General features: G+C 43.4%; 1 protein-coding gene across 2 annotated transcripts in view; it reads left to right on the forward strand.

The window, feature by feature from the left end:
- PTPRN2 (protein tyrosine phosphatase receptor type N2) overlaps nucleotides 1-16,416 on the forward strand; it is a 1,212,473-nt gene that overhangs the window by 1,134,984 nt on the left and 61,073 nt on the right. For both annotated transcript variants that reach the window (XM_075587846.1, XM_075587847.1), the window contains one exon: nucleotides 15,898-16,045. In XM_075587846.1, coding sequence (XP_075443961.1) covers nucleotides 15,898-16,045 — 148 coding nt within the window. The remainder of the gene's footprint in view (nucleotides 1-15,897; nucleotides 16,046-16,416) is intronic.

A 16,416-nucleotide genomic window follows, 5' to 3' on the forward strand; every position in this document is an offset into this window, starting at 1 on the left:
ATTTTACCAGAATGTCAACGGAATAAATCAGATCACATTTATATTTCAATATGACACCGCATAAACACTATTAATATTCATAGAATAAATGTGTGTTCCTGCTTGGAGTAAGAATGCCTCGAGGAAGCAATGCCATATGCAAGTATATGTTATTTTTACCAAGAAGAATTCATTTAAGGAGGTTAGACTAAATTAAAATCTCAGCTGCGCATAACTAGTTTTTTTGCCCGGGATAAGCCCCGTTCGTTATGATAACATAAAGAGGTATGTAGATTATAATACTGTAGGTGACTTTACAGAAAACTGTTGTAGGCACAGATAATGTCAAATTATATTTGTGGTATTGCTTAAACGTGCAACATTGGACATTTATTGTTCAGCGCCAGTATGCAACGTTTGCCATCCCTTTATCCAAGCAACTAGTGCATTCATTTCTTTATTATTGGTGCAAAAATCTGTTAAAATGTCATGTTCACACATATTTACAGTTGAGTTTTGTAGGGGGAAAAAAGGTACCAGAACCCATAGCACAGAAGAATGACTGCTTCAGTCGCCCCCATTTTCAGTACTGATTATTTTGTCTCCCAAGAATCTGAACTGTGGGAGCCTCCGGAGATCAGCGCTACTTGTAGTTCCAGGGACCGCCGGGTTTGCATTTAATATATTACCCGGTGCTTCTTTTTGGAGAATTGACGTTACTGAAGAACACTGATGTCACACCGCAGGGGTGGCCAACTCCAGTCCTCAAGAGCCACCAAGAGCCCAGGTATAAGGGATATCTTCGACTGAGCCACAGATTGAGCCGCCTGTGCTGACGCAGGGATATCCTGACCGGCTGGTGGCCCGTGAAGACTGGAGTAGCCCACCCCTGACCCCCTCCCAGTAAGCATACCATCAGCATGTCTGATAGTTTCATAAACACCAGGTGGACTTTTATCTCCCATCCCTAGATGCCACCATGAAAATAGTCCTGCGTATTTCTATCATAATTCAGATTGACCCTTTTGCCACCTGAGGGGCCAAGGGTTAAGGGACTGAATTTTGTATTCCCGTTGCACCTCAGACGTTTATTTTCATTTTTTTTTGGCTTTTATTCCATCCTGGGAACGTGTAGCCTCCATTCCTGCACTATTTAGCTTTAATAAAGGTCAAGATAACAAGTCATTTTCAAGATGTTCACCAGACCTGAAACCCTGCGTCAGTCCACACCAGGTTGCAGGCTGCCATCTCATATGGATTTCACTCAGCACCTTTGGCAGCTGGAAAGGGATTAGCGAGAGTGTTTGTCTGTCACACGCTGATCCCAGCACCTGCTGATTGGATTGAAATAATCTTTTTTTTTTACACATTACAAAACTCCATTAATACAGTATTAGGAGAAAGGTGTCAATAATATTTAAGCCATCCTAGGTGCTTTATTAACCTAAGCAAAAATTACGTGAATAGCCATTAAGGGGACTGTAGTTAATGCAAGATAAAATAGTTCCGAGCTTGAAAAATGACGCAGAGAACGTGTTCTTTCAGCCCATTTTCTAAACTGCTGAGCTGTGATGTTTTAAAGCGACAATCCAAGCTGGGGATTAATTTTTTTTACGTAGGATTGAAGCAGGGGGTCACCAGAGCTGAACCACTTTTCATAATATATAGGGATATATATATACACATTTATATATATCCCTATATATTATGAAAAGATATATATATATATATATATATATATATATGTGTGTGTGTGTATGGAGAGAGAGAGAGAGAGAGAGAGAGAGAGAGAGAGAGAGAGAGAGAGAGAGAGAGAGAGAGAGAGAGAGAGAGAGAGAGAGAGAGAGAGAGAGAGAGAGAGAGAGAGAGAGACGAGCGCATGCTCCATAGTGTAATAAAGTACAGGAATGATTTATTTAAACAAGGAGTACAAGTAGCCCTCACAGGTGTGGAAGGTTTAAAAGCATTTAGTTCAACATATAGTCACCAGCTGGTTCCAGCAGGATGAAGACAGGTAGTCTCAGCGTCTCCACAACTGGACCTGTCCCACAACTTCTGAGGACGCTGAGACTACCTGTCTTCCTCCTGCTGGAACCGGCTCGTGACTATCTGTCGACCTAAATGCTTTTAATCCTTTCACATTTGTACTCCTTTTTAAAATAAATCCTTCCTGTTACTTTATTACACTATGGAGCCCGCGCTCTCTTGTTTCTCTTTTAGATTTGCTTCTGGATGTGGTTCGTCCATTGGAGAGCTGCCAGAGTCGTGTTAACATTGTTAACCCCTTGAACTCTGGGACTCATTTGGATTCCCCCCGCCTCCCCCCCCTTTTTTTTTTCTTTGGATGGACTGAATCTCCTCACTTGACATCATGATTTTTTATTCTGATTATTGATGATAAATTATAGATTGTTTAATTATCACTGTATTATTTCTGTATTGAATATATATTTGTTCTTTGCACTTCTGTTTGGGCACCCTCCTTTTACATATTTTCACACTTTTTTTAATCACTCTTTGGCACTGTCTATTTATTATCATATGTATGTATGTATATATGTGTGTGTATATATATACAGCTCAACCCCCTTATAACGCTGTGCTCGGGTCCAAAGAATCACATTGCGCTATAAGCGGATCGCATTAGAAATAATGTACAATTGTATGCATTGTACAATAAAGTATTAAGATACCAATAATCTTGTTGTAAAGTATTCATAAATACGAAAATTGGGAGCCACGCTTGCATCGCGTTATAAGCGGATTCGCGTTGTAACGGATCTCGTAATAACGGGGTTGAGCTGTGTGTGTGTGGAAAAAGTGTCCAGTCCGCGCTCTTGCTCTTTAAGAACCAGTATAGAAAAAGTGTCCAGTCCGCGCTCTTGAAAGCCAAAAACACAGTCCCAGCGCGCGGGGCTTGTTTGCAGAGACGGAATTCACCCCCTTTCATCCCAATTGTTGCCTCACCATAGAAGTCACGATCGTGATCAGGATCATTAAAGTTTTAATCCATGTAAGTGTATATTACTAATTTTATTGTTTATAATACACTGTATATCTCAATCTTGGTGCGCTTTTGTGTTTTTCTTTTTTCTTGGAACTGTGTGTGTGTGTGTGTGTGTGTGTATATATACATACAGTGTGTGTGTGTGTGTGTGTGTGTGTGTGTGTGTGTGTGTGTGTGTGTGTGTGTGTGTGTGTGTGTGTGTGTGTGTGTGTGTGTGTGTGTATATATACATACAGTGTGTGTGTGTGTGTGTGTGTGTATATATACATACAGTGTGTGTGTGTGTGTGTGTGTGTGTGTGTGTGTGTGTGTGTGTGTGTGTGTGTGTGTGTGTGTGTGTGTGTGTGTGTGTGTGTATGTGTGTGTGTGTGTGTGTGTGTGTTTTAGAGAACTATCATTGATGAAATATTGTTCCACAAGCTCTTGAGAAAGCTCCCAGTGGAACCGAAACGTTGACTCAGTAAATGTCATTTTTTTGCATGTCCCTCTTTCCCATAATAATATATATTTTTGTTTTAGAGAAATATCATTGATAAAATATTTTTCCACGAACTCTAAAAATTTCTCACCCACTTGAAAACTGCACCAATTATAGGTGCAAATCTTGATGTATCTCATTACAATTACTCCTCCTACAATTACTCCCCAGGATATTCATTTGCGCAGTGTGGGTAAAAATTGGCACAAAGTACCTTGATACACTGACACGTTGTACAAATGAATAAGGGCGGGCATGATCGTGAGTTCGAAATCCGACTCCACTTCGTGCAGTTCCAACTCCGAATCAAACTGCAGTACAAATGTTGTAATCCGAATGAAAAATGAGCCAAAAACAAAGAAAGGGTCATCCTCAGATAAAAAAAAAAATATATATATATATATTATTTTTTCCTCTCTATAAAATGGTCAAGCGTTAAAAATAATTTAAAAAAAATAATACAGGGAACTTCTGCAAACAGTTTGATGTTTGAAAAGAATTGACCGCATTAAAAAATAAACTTTAAAAAAAAAACTGTTTCATTATTTTAATTTTAGAAAAGAAAAATAATTGAGTTTTGGCAAAACCAAAACGTGAACATCTTTTTAGAACCAAAACAGTGAAAGTACTTGCACAATTTGCATTGTTTTTGGAGCAGTTCTGTACTTTGTGATGCTTGATATACTGCACCGACACACTTTATTCGAGCAAATACCCGGTATGTACCTGGCAGATACCTGGAATGCGCCACTCCTCACCTCTGACAAGCCCCGTTGCGTTTGCCTTCCCAGCCTGGGTTCATGCCTGGCTGATGGGCGGCTGATCTGTTAAATGATAATGATTAGGATTTAATAGGCTGCAATGCTTCGCGTGTCTACCAGATGGCATAAATTCATGAATTGTAATGCAGTATATATATATATACTGTGCAGTATTGCAGCCAGCGGGAATAAAATGCTTCAATCCCTGCCTGGAAAATACCTCAATGCACTCGGGCAGAAAACAGTCACAAACCTCAATACACCCGGGTATACCCGAATTCGTGGGACTAGCCGAGCTCGAATAAAGTGTGTCGCCAGTGTATACAGCATGTTGAGTTTGTAATTTCCGCAGCATTCTTCACACATTTAAATACGAGCTTCTGTCACAAGCAGCATCTGCTGTGTACTCTGTGCTGATCACAGATAGACTTCCACGTCTATCTTCCATGAATAAATAACTGGATGAATGTTCTCACATTAAAGCAGCTAAGAGTGACTACACATTTAAAAAGGAGACCTAAGCTTTATTTTTACAAATCTATGTTCTTTTAATTATTACTATCTGTATCTGGTAGAAAGGCTGCCTGTTCTGTAGAATATTTACAGGACCTAACTCCCCCCCCTACCAATAATAGACAGCAACACAATTATATGCAACACTTTCTGGGGTTTAATGGCCACAGCTTTATTTATAGAACAACCATAATAACGTAATCATTTAACACCAACCCGTGCCAGACCGCCCTTTCTAGGTCTTGATGCCACGCATACATGTGACTCGCAACCCCCGGCTGGCCGGATAACCGGCTCAGTCCACATGATATATATTACCTTGTGGGAACCCCCATTCCATTGGCCATGCTGGCCATTATGTCACTTCCACCAAGCTCACCAAGGGATTAACCCATGTACGTGCTGCCCCAGGCCGCAGTCTGGCACACAAGCTGTGACAATAATTACACCGCCAATCCATATTTCACACTTATATTGTTGATTCGTTTTCTTTTTTAATTTTTTAAAATATGAACAGCAGTTGTTACAACACCTACAAAAAAATATTTCACCGGCGATGCCAACGCCCCATCCAAGAATGAACACATCATACTCATCATTCCCACTATATCAAAACAAAAAAAGGGACATGTGGCTGGGACAACTCTCAAAGTTGCCAGAGGTAAGAGGAAGGGGCCACCCCGTAACGCCTGCCTATAGACCCTCCTGAATACTCCCTTCCCATTCCTGAAACCCCAAGCCAAAACCTCTTACAGCCACCCACTCAGGACCTACCGGGGAGCGGCACCGCCGTAATGGGCGCCCGACGCCTATAGTTCCTGGCTTACTTTTATTGTCTGACTAATGCATCTTATATACTATTTGGATTCTAAGGCCCTAATTCTGTAAACTGGGTGACCTGGCGCTATCACGTAGAGAACTGTACTGAAGTCAACAGAGCTTTGCGCTATTACAGTTTACAGAATAAGGGCCAAAGTCTTATTGTCACTTTGAAGGTTGATGAAAGTTACAATCAGTTCATTTACCAAACTAAACACCTCATTTACCCTTATTAATGTTGAAATTATAATTTCAAATATAGACATAAAAGCCATACACGACAATGTCTAATACAAGAGAATATGCCATTTATACAGGTTGTGCACATGACCCTGAAGAAGGAACATGAATGTGATTTATTTGGTGAATGCAGAGTTACAGAGCAGCACTTTGATACTGTAAAATGACATTAATTCTTAATCAGTCCCACTAGCATGTTTCCATCAGCCTTTCTGTGAACCACAACTATCTCTGATGACCTATGCACTTAACTGTATTCCGAGTGTTTTATATGTATGTGTAAATGGCATAGATTACAAAATGTATTGTTCAGGGGTTCCCATTTATCATTTATCTATGTTTGCCCTGTATTGTGCATTTAGTTCACTGTATCTAAAATCATATCCTGCCCTTTATAAATTCTGTTTATATTCCATCCTGTAAAGTGCTACATACGCACTTGATATCTGTGCCGATTAAGGGGCGGGCTGGCACAGGCACTTGCCTGGGGCTTCGTCCAAATGGGGCGCCAAAAAACCAGAGGCCAGAGTACTCTCTTATTGTTGTGAGGCGCCTGCCGCGTAGTGGTGTCAGCAGAACGCAGTACTGTCAGTACTGCACACCGCGCCGGGGGCAGGGTGCCTCATGTATGAGGCGTATTAGCCCAGCCACTGCGCTTTCATACGTGACGCCCCCCGCCATGCAGTAGTGTCGGCGCCACTCCGACACTAGTACATGGCGGGGAACCTCACGTACAGTATGGGAGAGAGCATAACATGCACGTGCGTACAGACACCCACATATGACACTCAGCTTGGCCGCCAGCAGCCAGGACATGTTTAAAAATTTCCTGCGGTGCACATGAAATAAAAAATTGTGTCCTGGCTGCTGGCGGCCAAGCCGAGTGTCCTGTGTGTGCGCTCACCCACAAATGGCGGCGGCAGCAGTCTGGGTGAGGGATGCTGAAGGAGCGCTCCTCTATCTTCGCTTCCCCTCCGAGCTGCATCATCTTCAGCGTCTTGAACATGCTAAGCATGCGCAGCATAATGCAGCTCGGAGGGGAAGCGGAGATGGAGGAAGGTGTCTTCAGTAACCCGTACACGGACTGCTGCCTCCGCCATTTGCAAGCGGCGCACACACAGGACACTCAGCTTGGCCGCCAACAGCCAGGACACATTTTTACATTTCCAACGCACTGTGGGAAATGTAAAAAACGTGTGCCGGCTGCCAACCTGAGTTTCCTGTGTGTGCCCGATCACTCACACACACAAACGGCGGCAGCTATGAGCGCCACGTGAGGTGTCCTGCGACGAGGGAGACTAAGAACATATAAACAAGGCAGTGAGGTGACCTGTGGTGCAGCGGCGGTGAGTACGGGTGCCAAGTTTTGTGTCTGCCCTGGGTTCAATAAAGACTCGGTCTGGCACTGGTTGGTATCATATTAAACTATATCACCATAATAAACCCACCAGGAAATGTGTGATTCAAATGAATAATGATAACAACGAAAAGTTATGAAGGAGAATAAATATTTTCAGACCGGGTGAATACTACTCAGTGCTCTAATATTGCAGACCGCTAAAGGGTTAAGTGACAGTATCAAGACAAACTGGGCATCCAGACAAGATTTCCCAAGAGGTGAAGGTGACACTCAGCTTAAAGTGTTTCATGTGCGGTTTGTGATTGGGGACAGTCAAACAGTGCCAGCTCATGTAACAGACATCAATATTCTGCATGTCTGAGAACCTATTTGAAACATAATTGAAATTAGTAAGTGGCATTCAAGGGTGCTATGAATTTATTTACCAATCAAATATTCTAATTAGGTTGTTTTTTTTTGTGTGCTGCTTTTTGTTAGTGGAAAAGGGCACAGCGCTCCACTTCCACCAGGTCTGTCTCATGCTGGGGACACAAATTATCAAACAGCAGGTTAGATAAGAGGCACAGAAGATGCCAACTGGCACTCACCCCTGATTGCCGTGTATTGGGCCCCCAGGGCTCTTTGGAGTGCTTTGTAAATGACACTGTGCTGCGGCTTTCACAATTTTGAATAATCTTTTCTTCGGTAGTCAAGGATGTCGCTTAAAGTAGTGGTGCTCTGATTAGAAAACAAAACAAAAGATGTCTTTGGACTGCACTTCAGAAGGATTTAAACTATAACTGTGGTACAAAACTCGCCTAATACAATGTTATCTACAATATGTTATGCCATCAATAATATAGATGTTATAAATATTTATTATTTTAAAATAGCTGTTGTATAAATCAGGTGAGTTCATTTACTTCATTGGGTAAAGATGTTATATATCGCCAACCATGTATATTTGAATGCAGTGGTACAGTAAGTTTACGATCAATCTAAAATCCAGTGCAGAGATAACAGCAATCAGATCTAAAAGTGAACATAGAGAGGAGGGCAACCCATACTCCGGTTATGGTTTATACGTATTAAGCCATATATTTGTGTATGCATGCATCTAAGTGTGTGTTGCACATGTGTGTGTATATTGGTTTGTGCGACCACTCCCTTAAAAAGAGGAAGAAGGATATTTAGAGATAGTGCCTGTCTGGTTGGGGTCTTTGATAACTCCTACATCCTTATTATTTATGACTTTAATGTTAACAGAAGATGGATTTGTGTCTGATAGAACGTCGAATCTATTAGATGTTTTAATAGGATTTAAAGGCCCAGAGACCTCCCCCACGGAGTCACTATGTCCCTCCGTGTCTATAGTATGATTGGCCTTGTGTATATTTGTGTGGCCTACGGGGCCTGTAAGAATTCTTAGGGTTGAATCATATCCAATTCGTGACTTTATCATTACTGTAGTCCTCCTAATCACGTTTGATCTTAATCTGTTTCCCCTCAACTACCTCTTTCTCGAATAACTCTACCCTAGTATTTGTCCCATTCTCCAAATTAGAAAACTCAGGGTCGGTGGAATGGACATCAAGAAATTTCTGAATTTCATCTGTGTTGCCAGTACTCTAAGCAATTTTCAAGCGTATCATTCCAACAAGTAGTAAAACTGTCGTCAGTCCCAAATGATTGTTTCTTAATTATTCGAAGACCTCTTGGTCTTTTGTTATCAATATAACCTTGGAAGGAAATGTTATCCCACCAATGTCTCATTTCTTCCATGAGACTTTTTTTTTTCCATTTTTAGAAAATTCCCTTTAAGGTCAGGGTTCATCGTAATTTGAGTGGGCTCAATATTAATAATGTATTGATTATGTCTATTGAACCTATCTGTTACATGCCTCCAGCCACTTTCCAAATGTTTTTGGCACTTGCCGTTTCTCCCTATCCTCCTCCATATTTCCTTTCATTGTTACCCACCTCTCCAACAAATCTTTATAGCAGGCAATAATGTCCATATTTCCACATAAACCTCAGCCCAGATTTTTTCTTTAATGGGCTGTGGTAAATGAAAACCCAAGGGGCTTGAAAAGGCGCCACAACCCTTCTATAATACTAATGTCTGGCACCGTTGTCTCCGCCACTATCTTCTCTGCTGGTGTAACCTGCACCCGAACTCCCCCCACTATTGGTCCTATGCTGCCACATGCCCCATTCCCTCCTAGGGCGCCTGCTGCACCCAAACCTACCGCCCCCCCCCTTCACCTATGGCCGGTAACTCCCCACTCCCTGCAATCCCTGCCAATAGCTGAGCTATAAGCGGGCCCCACCCACCTGTGTCTACTCTCCACCCATTTGTATCCGCAAATACCGCAGGTAGCTGCCTAGGGACCAACGCTGCCCCTACCCCTGGTTTGCCCACCAGGGATACCAACCATGCTGCTGGGATATTAAGCACCCCATATAGCTTCCCACACCTCTGTTATCACCCCCATCCCACCCATACACCTCCCCCTACACTCACACTTTTCCCTGTACCCGAAACTAGCAAGCCAGTTGCCATCCTGGCTGCCGCTGGTTCCACCATTCTTCTGGCCCCAACCAAGTGTTGGGCTGCTCCACCTCCTCTAGTTCCTTCTGCTAGGCTCCTGGGTTCTACTTCTACTGCCTTGCTGAGTTCTTTCATCCTCCTCCTCATTCACTGCTACAGCCCTGCCACTGCTGTATCGTTCCTCCTCCCCCTGAAAGCCTGCCTGGGGGGGAACTAGCCCACGACCTGTCCAGCAGGGACCAGCTCCTGGATCTTTCCTCTGTACACCCCGTATTTTCCTCCCCCCCAATTAATTACCCCCTTTGAGCCCTACTTTGGGATCTATCTTCCCAGGCCCTAGTGAACCCCCTATACTCATGCCGCCTGCTTTGGGTCCTGTCCCTCTGGGGCCTGCTTGCGGCCCCTCCCTGTGTCTGACTCCTCCGCTGTGCAGGGCTCCGTGGATGGCTGCCAGCACTGGGCCTGAAGCGCTCCTGCGCCTGGATCTCTTCTGTGCTCCAGCTGATAATGTAGGGACTTTGGTAGGGGGCTTTGTGGGGCAGGGACAGCATTTACCCCCAGCCCGGCTGTGTGTACGTGTGTCTGTAAATAGTGCAGTGGAAATGCTGGTGTTAGGGAGTCTATGAAGTTCTCTCTTACCCCTGGGGTAGGGGAGTGGGGTGTTAATCCTTTCAATGCCCCATGACTTAGCCACCACGTCATGGGGCACTGGCACTCCAGGTTACCACTGCTATGGTAATGAAGGGGTTAACTCCATCCGCAACCTTCCTGGTAGGCCTAACCACCCTCCCTGGGCCAAGTACCCCCATTCACCCACCCCTTCTGCCCCCAATAACGCAGGTACTGTTACTGCTTAACCCCTTCATTACCTTAGCGGCCAGCCGCTAAGGTAATGCAGCTTCTTTAATGTGAATTTTAATAACAGAGTATTGAAGCAGGGGGTCTCCTGAGCAGAACCACATTAAATGCAGCTTTGGGGACCCCCTGCTTCCCAAGATACAGGCCCGGGTATAGGGTGCCAGTATTTCTCTGCAATATTTGAATCTCCCGGTCACGTGATCCGAGACGTGGGAGATTTAAACATGGCGGGGATAGTGGCACCCCATGCCGGGGACTGTATGTCGGGAAGCAGGGGTTCCACAGACCTGAAATTAATGCGGTTCCGCTCAGGAGACCCCCTGCTTCCATACTCTGTTATTAAAATTCACATGAAAACTGCACAATCGCCTGTAAGAGCAGTGCACAGAGATGCCGCTCTCTCCGTGCAGCTCTTCCTGGTTAAACAAACAACCGGTTTCAGTGCGATAACACTTAAAAAGAAAAAAAAAACCAAGTAGGGCAATGTTGCATTTTTTTTTACTGAAATGTAAAAAAATTGTGTTTTTCTTAGTGAATTGCGTTTTCACCCACATGCTTTAGGCCGAGGCCCTGCTGCACGCGCCCGCACGGCCGCCCTGCTTCCCGGCGGCGCGTGCAAGTCACTGCACCATGATCTGCGGTCTGCAGTTGACTTTTTCCCACGTGGGGGGGGGGGGGGGGCCATGACGTGGGGGGGCGCGGCCATGACGTGGGGGGGCGGGGATTTATTGCAGGACAAACGCATTCACAGAATTCCAAACCTACTAGCACAAAAATGCTGCTAGGGCTACTTCTCACGTCCCCTCATAAATACTCTGAGCTTCACTCAGAGTAGTGACTTCCAGCCCTCTCTAAATGTAGAACTTGTCCAGCAAAGTTTCTCACAAGCTGTGAGTGCTGCCAGAGTCACTGAACCAGCAGCAGTCATTTTCTATCCTTCTTGTAACTCCTCCCCCCCTCCTCCTCCTCCCCTCCTCCCTCATTGGCTGCCTCGTGCACCACGTGACGCGTCAGCGCTTCTGATCACCAGAAGCATGTAGCTTTGGCCGGCTGACGCGTCACAGTAGCCAGTGGGGACTTCCAGACTGGAGGTAAGGTGCTGGTGGCCCGTGCGCACGCGGCCGCGCGCGCTGCCGACCGCAGCGGGTCCTTAGCCTTATAGCGCGGTAAGACATTGCAAACTCGCTCGGCCTGCACTGAACTTATCCAAGTTTATTGAATAAGCCCCACAAAATGCACCATACAGCATGTATCGAAGAACAAAATAAATATCATTGAATCTGGTGCAGATACCTTTCCCCCGAGGGCTGCACCAGTTTTGTTTTGATCTGTAGCCCCCTATATATCTTGCCGTATGTTAGGTGCGCACGATTGACATATTTTGAGAACATATTTCTTGGAAATAGTGGATTTCTACTTTGCTCCGTTGCACCGTATTATTTTTCCTCTCTTTGTGGTTGACTACTATTTACATTTTGGTTTGTGAGTGCACTTAATGTTTATTTTATTGTTTTTATTCCCGTTAAAGTATCAGTCACGGTTTAAAAAAGAGATTGGCAGATACAAGAACAATTAGGAACACTTTTTTATTAATTTTGTAGAAATCAGTTTTGATTCTTGGGATTCAGGAAGGGAATAAAATGAGTGAGCAGCGCATGCAGGAAGGGAACAGAATGAGTGAGCAGCGCATGCAGGAAGGGAATAAAATGAGTGAGCAGCGCATGCAGGAAGGGAATAAAATGAGTGAGCAGCGCATGCAGGAAGGGAATAAAATGAGTTAGCAGCACCTGCAGGAAGGGAATAAAATGAGTTAGCAGCACCTGCAGGAAGGGAATAAAATGAGTGAGCAGCGCATGCAGGAAGGGAACAGAATGAGTGAGCAGCGCATGCAGGAAGGGAACAAAATGAGTGAGCAGCGCATGCAGGAAGGGAATAAAATGAGTGAGCAGCGCATGCAGGAAGGGAATAAAATGAGTGAGCAGCGCATGCAGGAAGGGAATAAAATGAGTGAGCAGCGCATGCAGGAAGGGAATAAAATGAGTGAGCAGCGCATGCAGGAAGGGAATAAAATGAGTGAGCAGCGCATGCAGGAAGGGAATAAAATGAGTGAGCAGCGCATGCAGGAAGGGAACAAAATGAGTGAGCAGCGCATGCAGGAAGGGAATAAAATGAGTGAGCAGCGCATGCAGGAAGGGAATAAAATGAGTGAGCAGCGCATGCAGGAAAGGAATAAAATGAGTGAGCAGCGCATGCAGGAAGGGAATAAAATGAGTGAGCAGCGCATGCAGGAAGGGAACAAAATGAGTGAGCAGCGAATGCAGGAAGGGAATAAAATGAGTGAGTAGCACCTGCAGGAAGGGAACAAAATGAGTGAGCAGCGCATGCAGGAAGGGAATAAAATGAGTGAGCAGCTCATGCAGGAAGGGAATAAAATGAGTGAGCAGCGCATGCAGGAAGGGAATAAAATGAGTGAGCAGCACAAGCAGGAAGGGAATAAAATGAGTGAGCAGCGCATGCAGGAAGGGAATAAAATGAGTGAGTAGCACCTGCAGGAAGGGAACAAAATGAGTGAGCAGCGCATGCAGGAAGGGAATAAAATGAGTGAGCAGCACAAGCAGGAAGGGAATAAAATGAGTGAGCAGCACCTGCAGGAAAGGAATAAAATGAGTGAGCAGCGCATGCAGGAAGGGAATAAAATGAGTGAGCAGCACCTGCAGGAAGGGAATAAAATGAGTGAGCAGCGCATGAAGGAAGGGAACAAAATGAGTGAGCAGCGCATGCAGGAAGGGAACAAAATGAGTGAGCAGCGCATGCAGGAAGGGAATAAAATGAGTGAGCAGCACAAGCAGGAAGGGAATAAAATGAGTGAGCAGCACAAGCAGGAAGGGAATAAAATGAGTGAGCAGCACCTGCAGGAAGGGAATAAAATGAGTGAGCAGCGCATGCAGGAAGGGAATAAAATGAGTGAGCAGCGCATGCAGGAAGGGAACAAAATGAGTGAGCAGCGCCTGCAGGAAGTGCCCTTATAGAGGTGAGGAAGTGTCTCCGCGATTAAGACAGTTACTGTGGATATTCTGAACACATGGCACATAAAGCTTCGCCCCCTGCAGACGCACTTACCAGAACTCCCTCCTCCTGTCTCTGTACGTTCTCCCTACATACCAATTAGATTGTAAGTTCCTCTGGGCAGGGACTCCTCTTCCGAAATGTTACTTTTATGTCTAAAGCACTTATTCCCATGATCTGTTATTTATTTGATTACCCCATGTATTACTACTGTGAAGCGCTATGTACATTAATGGCGCTATATAAATAAAGACATACAATACAATACAATACAATACTTAGGGACTGCTGCCATTGATATATGCAGGCAGGTCTAATTAGAAGTCAGCGGGGGCTTTGGAATCAATTACAAAATGTAGTTTTGGGTTATCATTTTGATGTTATAAACTAATGTTTCAGTTGGCAAAGCAACATTATGTCTCATTGTGATTGACATGAGAGATGAACACCGCTTGAGTGTGTACAGTACCTGAGATACCTGGGAAATAAATCGGACTCTCTCCTTTCCAACATAAGCCTTACTTCGGGTTCTAGATTTCAGAGTCTGGTGAAATTTTGGCAAAGCTAAAACGTTTGTGATTTTTTTGCCCCCAAAAATAAGGCTCCCTCTGGAGCCTTTATCAAGACACACACACACACATACACACACACACATACACACACACACACACATACACACACACACACATACACATACACACACACACACACGTAAATATATACGTATGTATGTATGTATGTATGTATGTATGTATGTATGTATGTATGTATGTATGGAGAAATAATGTTATCTTAAAATCTTTAAGCAGTACTTCATTATTAGATGATACCTAAAGATGGGCGAATTTTTTTGACGAACTTGGATCCACAGCGGATCGCCCGGGTCCTTTGGTCCGCGGATTACAGCGGATCAATCTCAAAAGGGGCGATTCGCATTATGCAGATTTTGAAATTATTATTACAAAATACACTCCGCATGTTCTGCAACCCGTGTGGCGTATGCTTGAGAATCCGTCCGCAGGTTGTATCAAATGGTGTTTAATGATGAATCCGCGTGGACCAAAACCGACCAAATCCGTTTGCGGATTTTACACCGCAAAATGGATTTTGGGGGGAAATGGGAGAACATCCGGGAAACAGATTTGGGCAGATTTTTCTCCTCTCTAGTGATACCTTTTTTTTATCTGAACTAACAATTGATGCTTTAAGACCAGCTTTTTGCGAGTACTGGACTAACACAGCGATTTCTACTTAATATCTTAAAGCAGCAATACTACATTTCCCCTTTTTTAATAAAGCAGCAATACTACATTTCCCCTTTTTTTAAATAAAGCAGCAATACTATATTTCCCCCTTTTTAATAAAGCAGCAATACTATATTTCCCCTTTTTTAATAAAGCAGCAATACTATATTTCCCCTTTTTTAATAAAGCAGCAATACTATATTTCCCCCTTTTTAATAAAGCAGCAATACTATATTTCCCCTTTTTCCCCGTCCTTTTTATATGTAAAGCATGTGACAATGTATAATTCCACATCCTTACCTACTGTAAGCTGGCAATCATTTGATGCTCCTGTTCCTAGCATAATGGCTGCCTGCCAGTTTCAATCAATCCTTCAGGCAGTTACAATGTATCCTTATATTACTAAAGTAATAGTATTTATTGTTACAGTTTGCAGCCCAAACGGCTGGGAACAAATTATCACATACAGGAAAGTGTTACAAATATCTTGCACTCCTGGGGAAGTGTGCTAAAACCTGCTATAGAAATCAAAGGGTGCTGTAAAACTTATTAAAAACTGCATCTAGTGTTGAATAAAAAACTAATGAAAGAAAAAAAAAACAGTGACTATTTTCTAATACTACAGAAGTGATTTATATTTTAAAAAAATATATAAAGATTTGACGTTTTTCTGCTTTAAAGTAAGTTGATCATTAAATGCTGGAATTACATTCTTAACTCGAAGCAGCTTCGCTTCAAAAAGACAAAATATAAAAACTGGGGGGGAAAAGTGTGCTCTGCAACAATGACACAAGTATCAAAAACCTTTTCTCTGTTCCAAATAAATCCACATGAAATACATTTAAAAAAACCAGGAGAATTCTATCTAGCCAAGGCAAAAACAAAACTGCACAAAGCAAAGCATTCCCAGGTACAATCACAAGCAGTACTTATGCATTTGTATATACAGTATGTTTGTTTTTATATGTGTGTCTGTACTTCTTTTTATTTGCCATGTGCAAAGTGTAGAGACATTCTGTGAAATTCTCTGTATTTATTGCAGTCTTACATGGAAGATCACTTGAAGAATAAGAATCGTTTGGAAAAAGAGTGGGAAGCGCTGTGTGCTTATCAAGCGGAGCCCAACACAGCAAACATTGCACAGAAAGGGGACAACCTGCTGAAGAATCGCTCACTTGCTGTTATAACATGTATGTATGATATATTTCATCATAAAGAATAGATTGCCAAAGGTGCAGTCCCACATGGTCGGACAGTTGAAATTCTTAGGGGCTTCTGCAGTGTTTGTCAATCAAGTGTTTTCTTTCCACTTCTCTCACCCCGGTCCCCTGGCTGTATAAACACTTCCTGCTCACACATGTGACATCACATTAAAAGGGAGAATATATGTGAGAAAATCAGGCCTGCCAAAAAGCAAACACCTGTAAAGAATTAAATTGTGCAGGACAGTGTGTTGCATACTCAGAGCTGCCAACAGAAATAATGGGGCCCAGAACAAATGAAAGGAGCAGCCCCCCACCCCCCACCCCCAACCCATAGCGCACCTACCACGAAAAAAAAA

This window comes from Ascaphus truei, chromosome 2 (genome assembly GCF_040206685.1).
Source record: "Ascaphus truei isolate aAscTru1 chromosome 2, aAscTru1.hap1, whole genome shotgun sequence".
In the NCBI taxonomy this organism is placed as follows: Eukaryota; Metazoa; Chordata; class Amphibia; order Anura; family Ascaphidae; genus Ascaphus; species Ascaphus truei.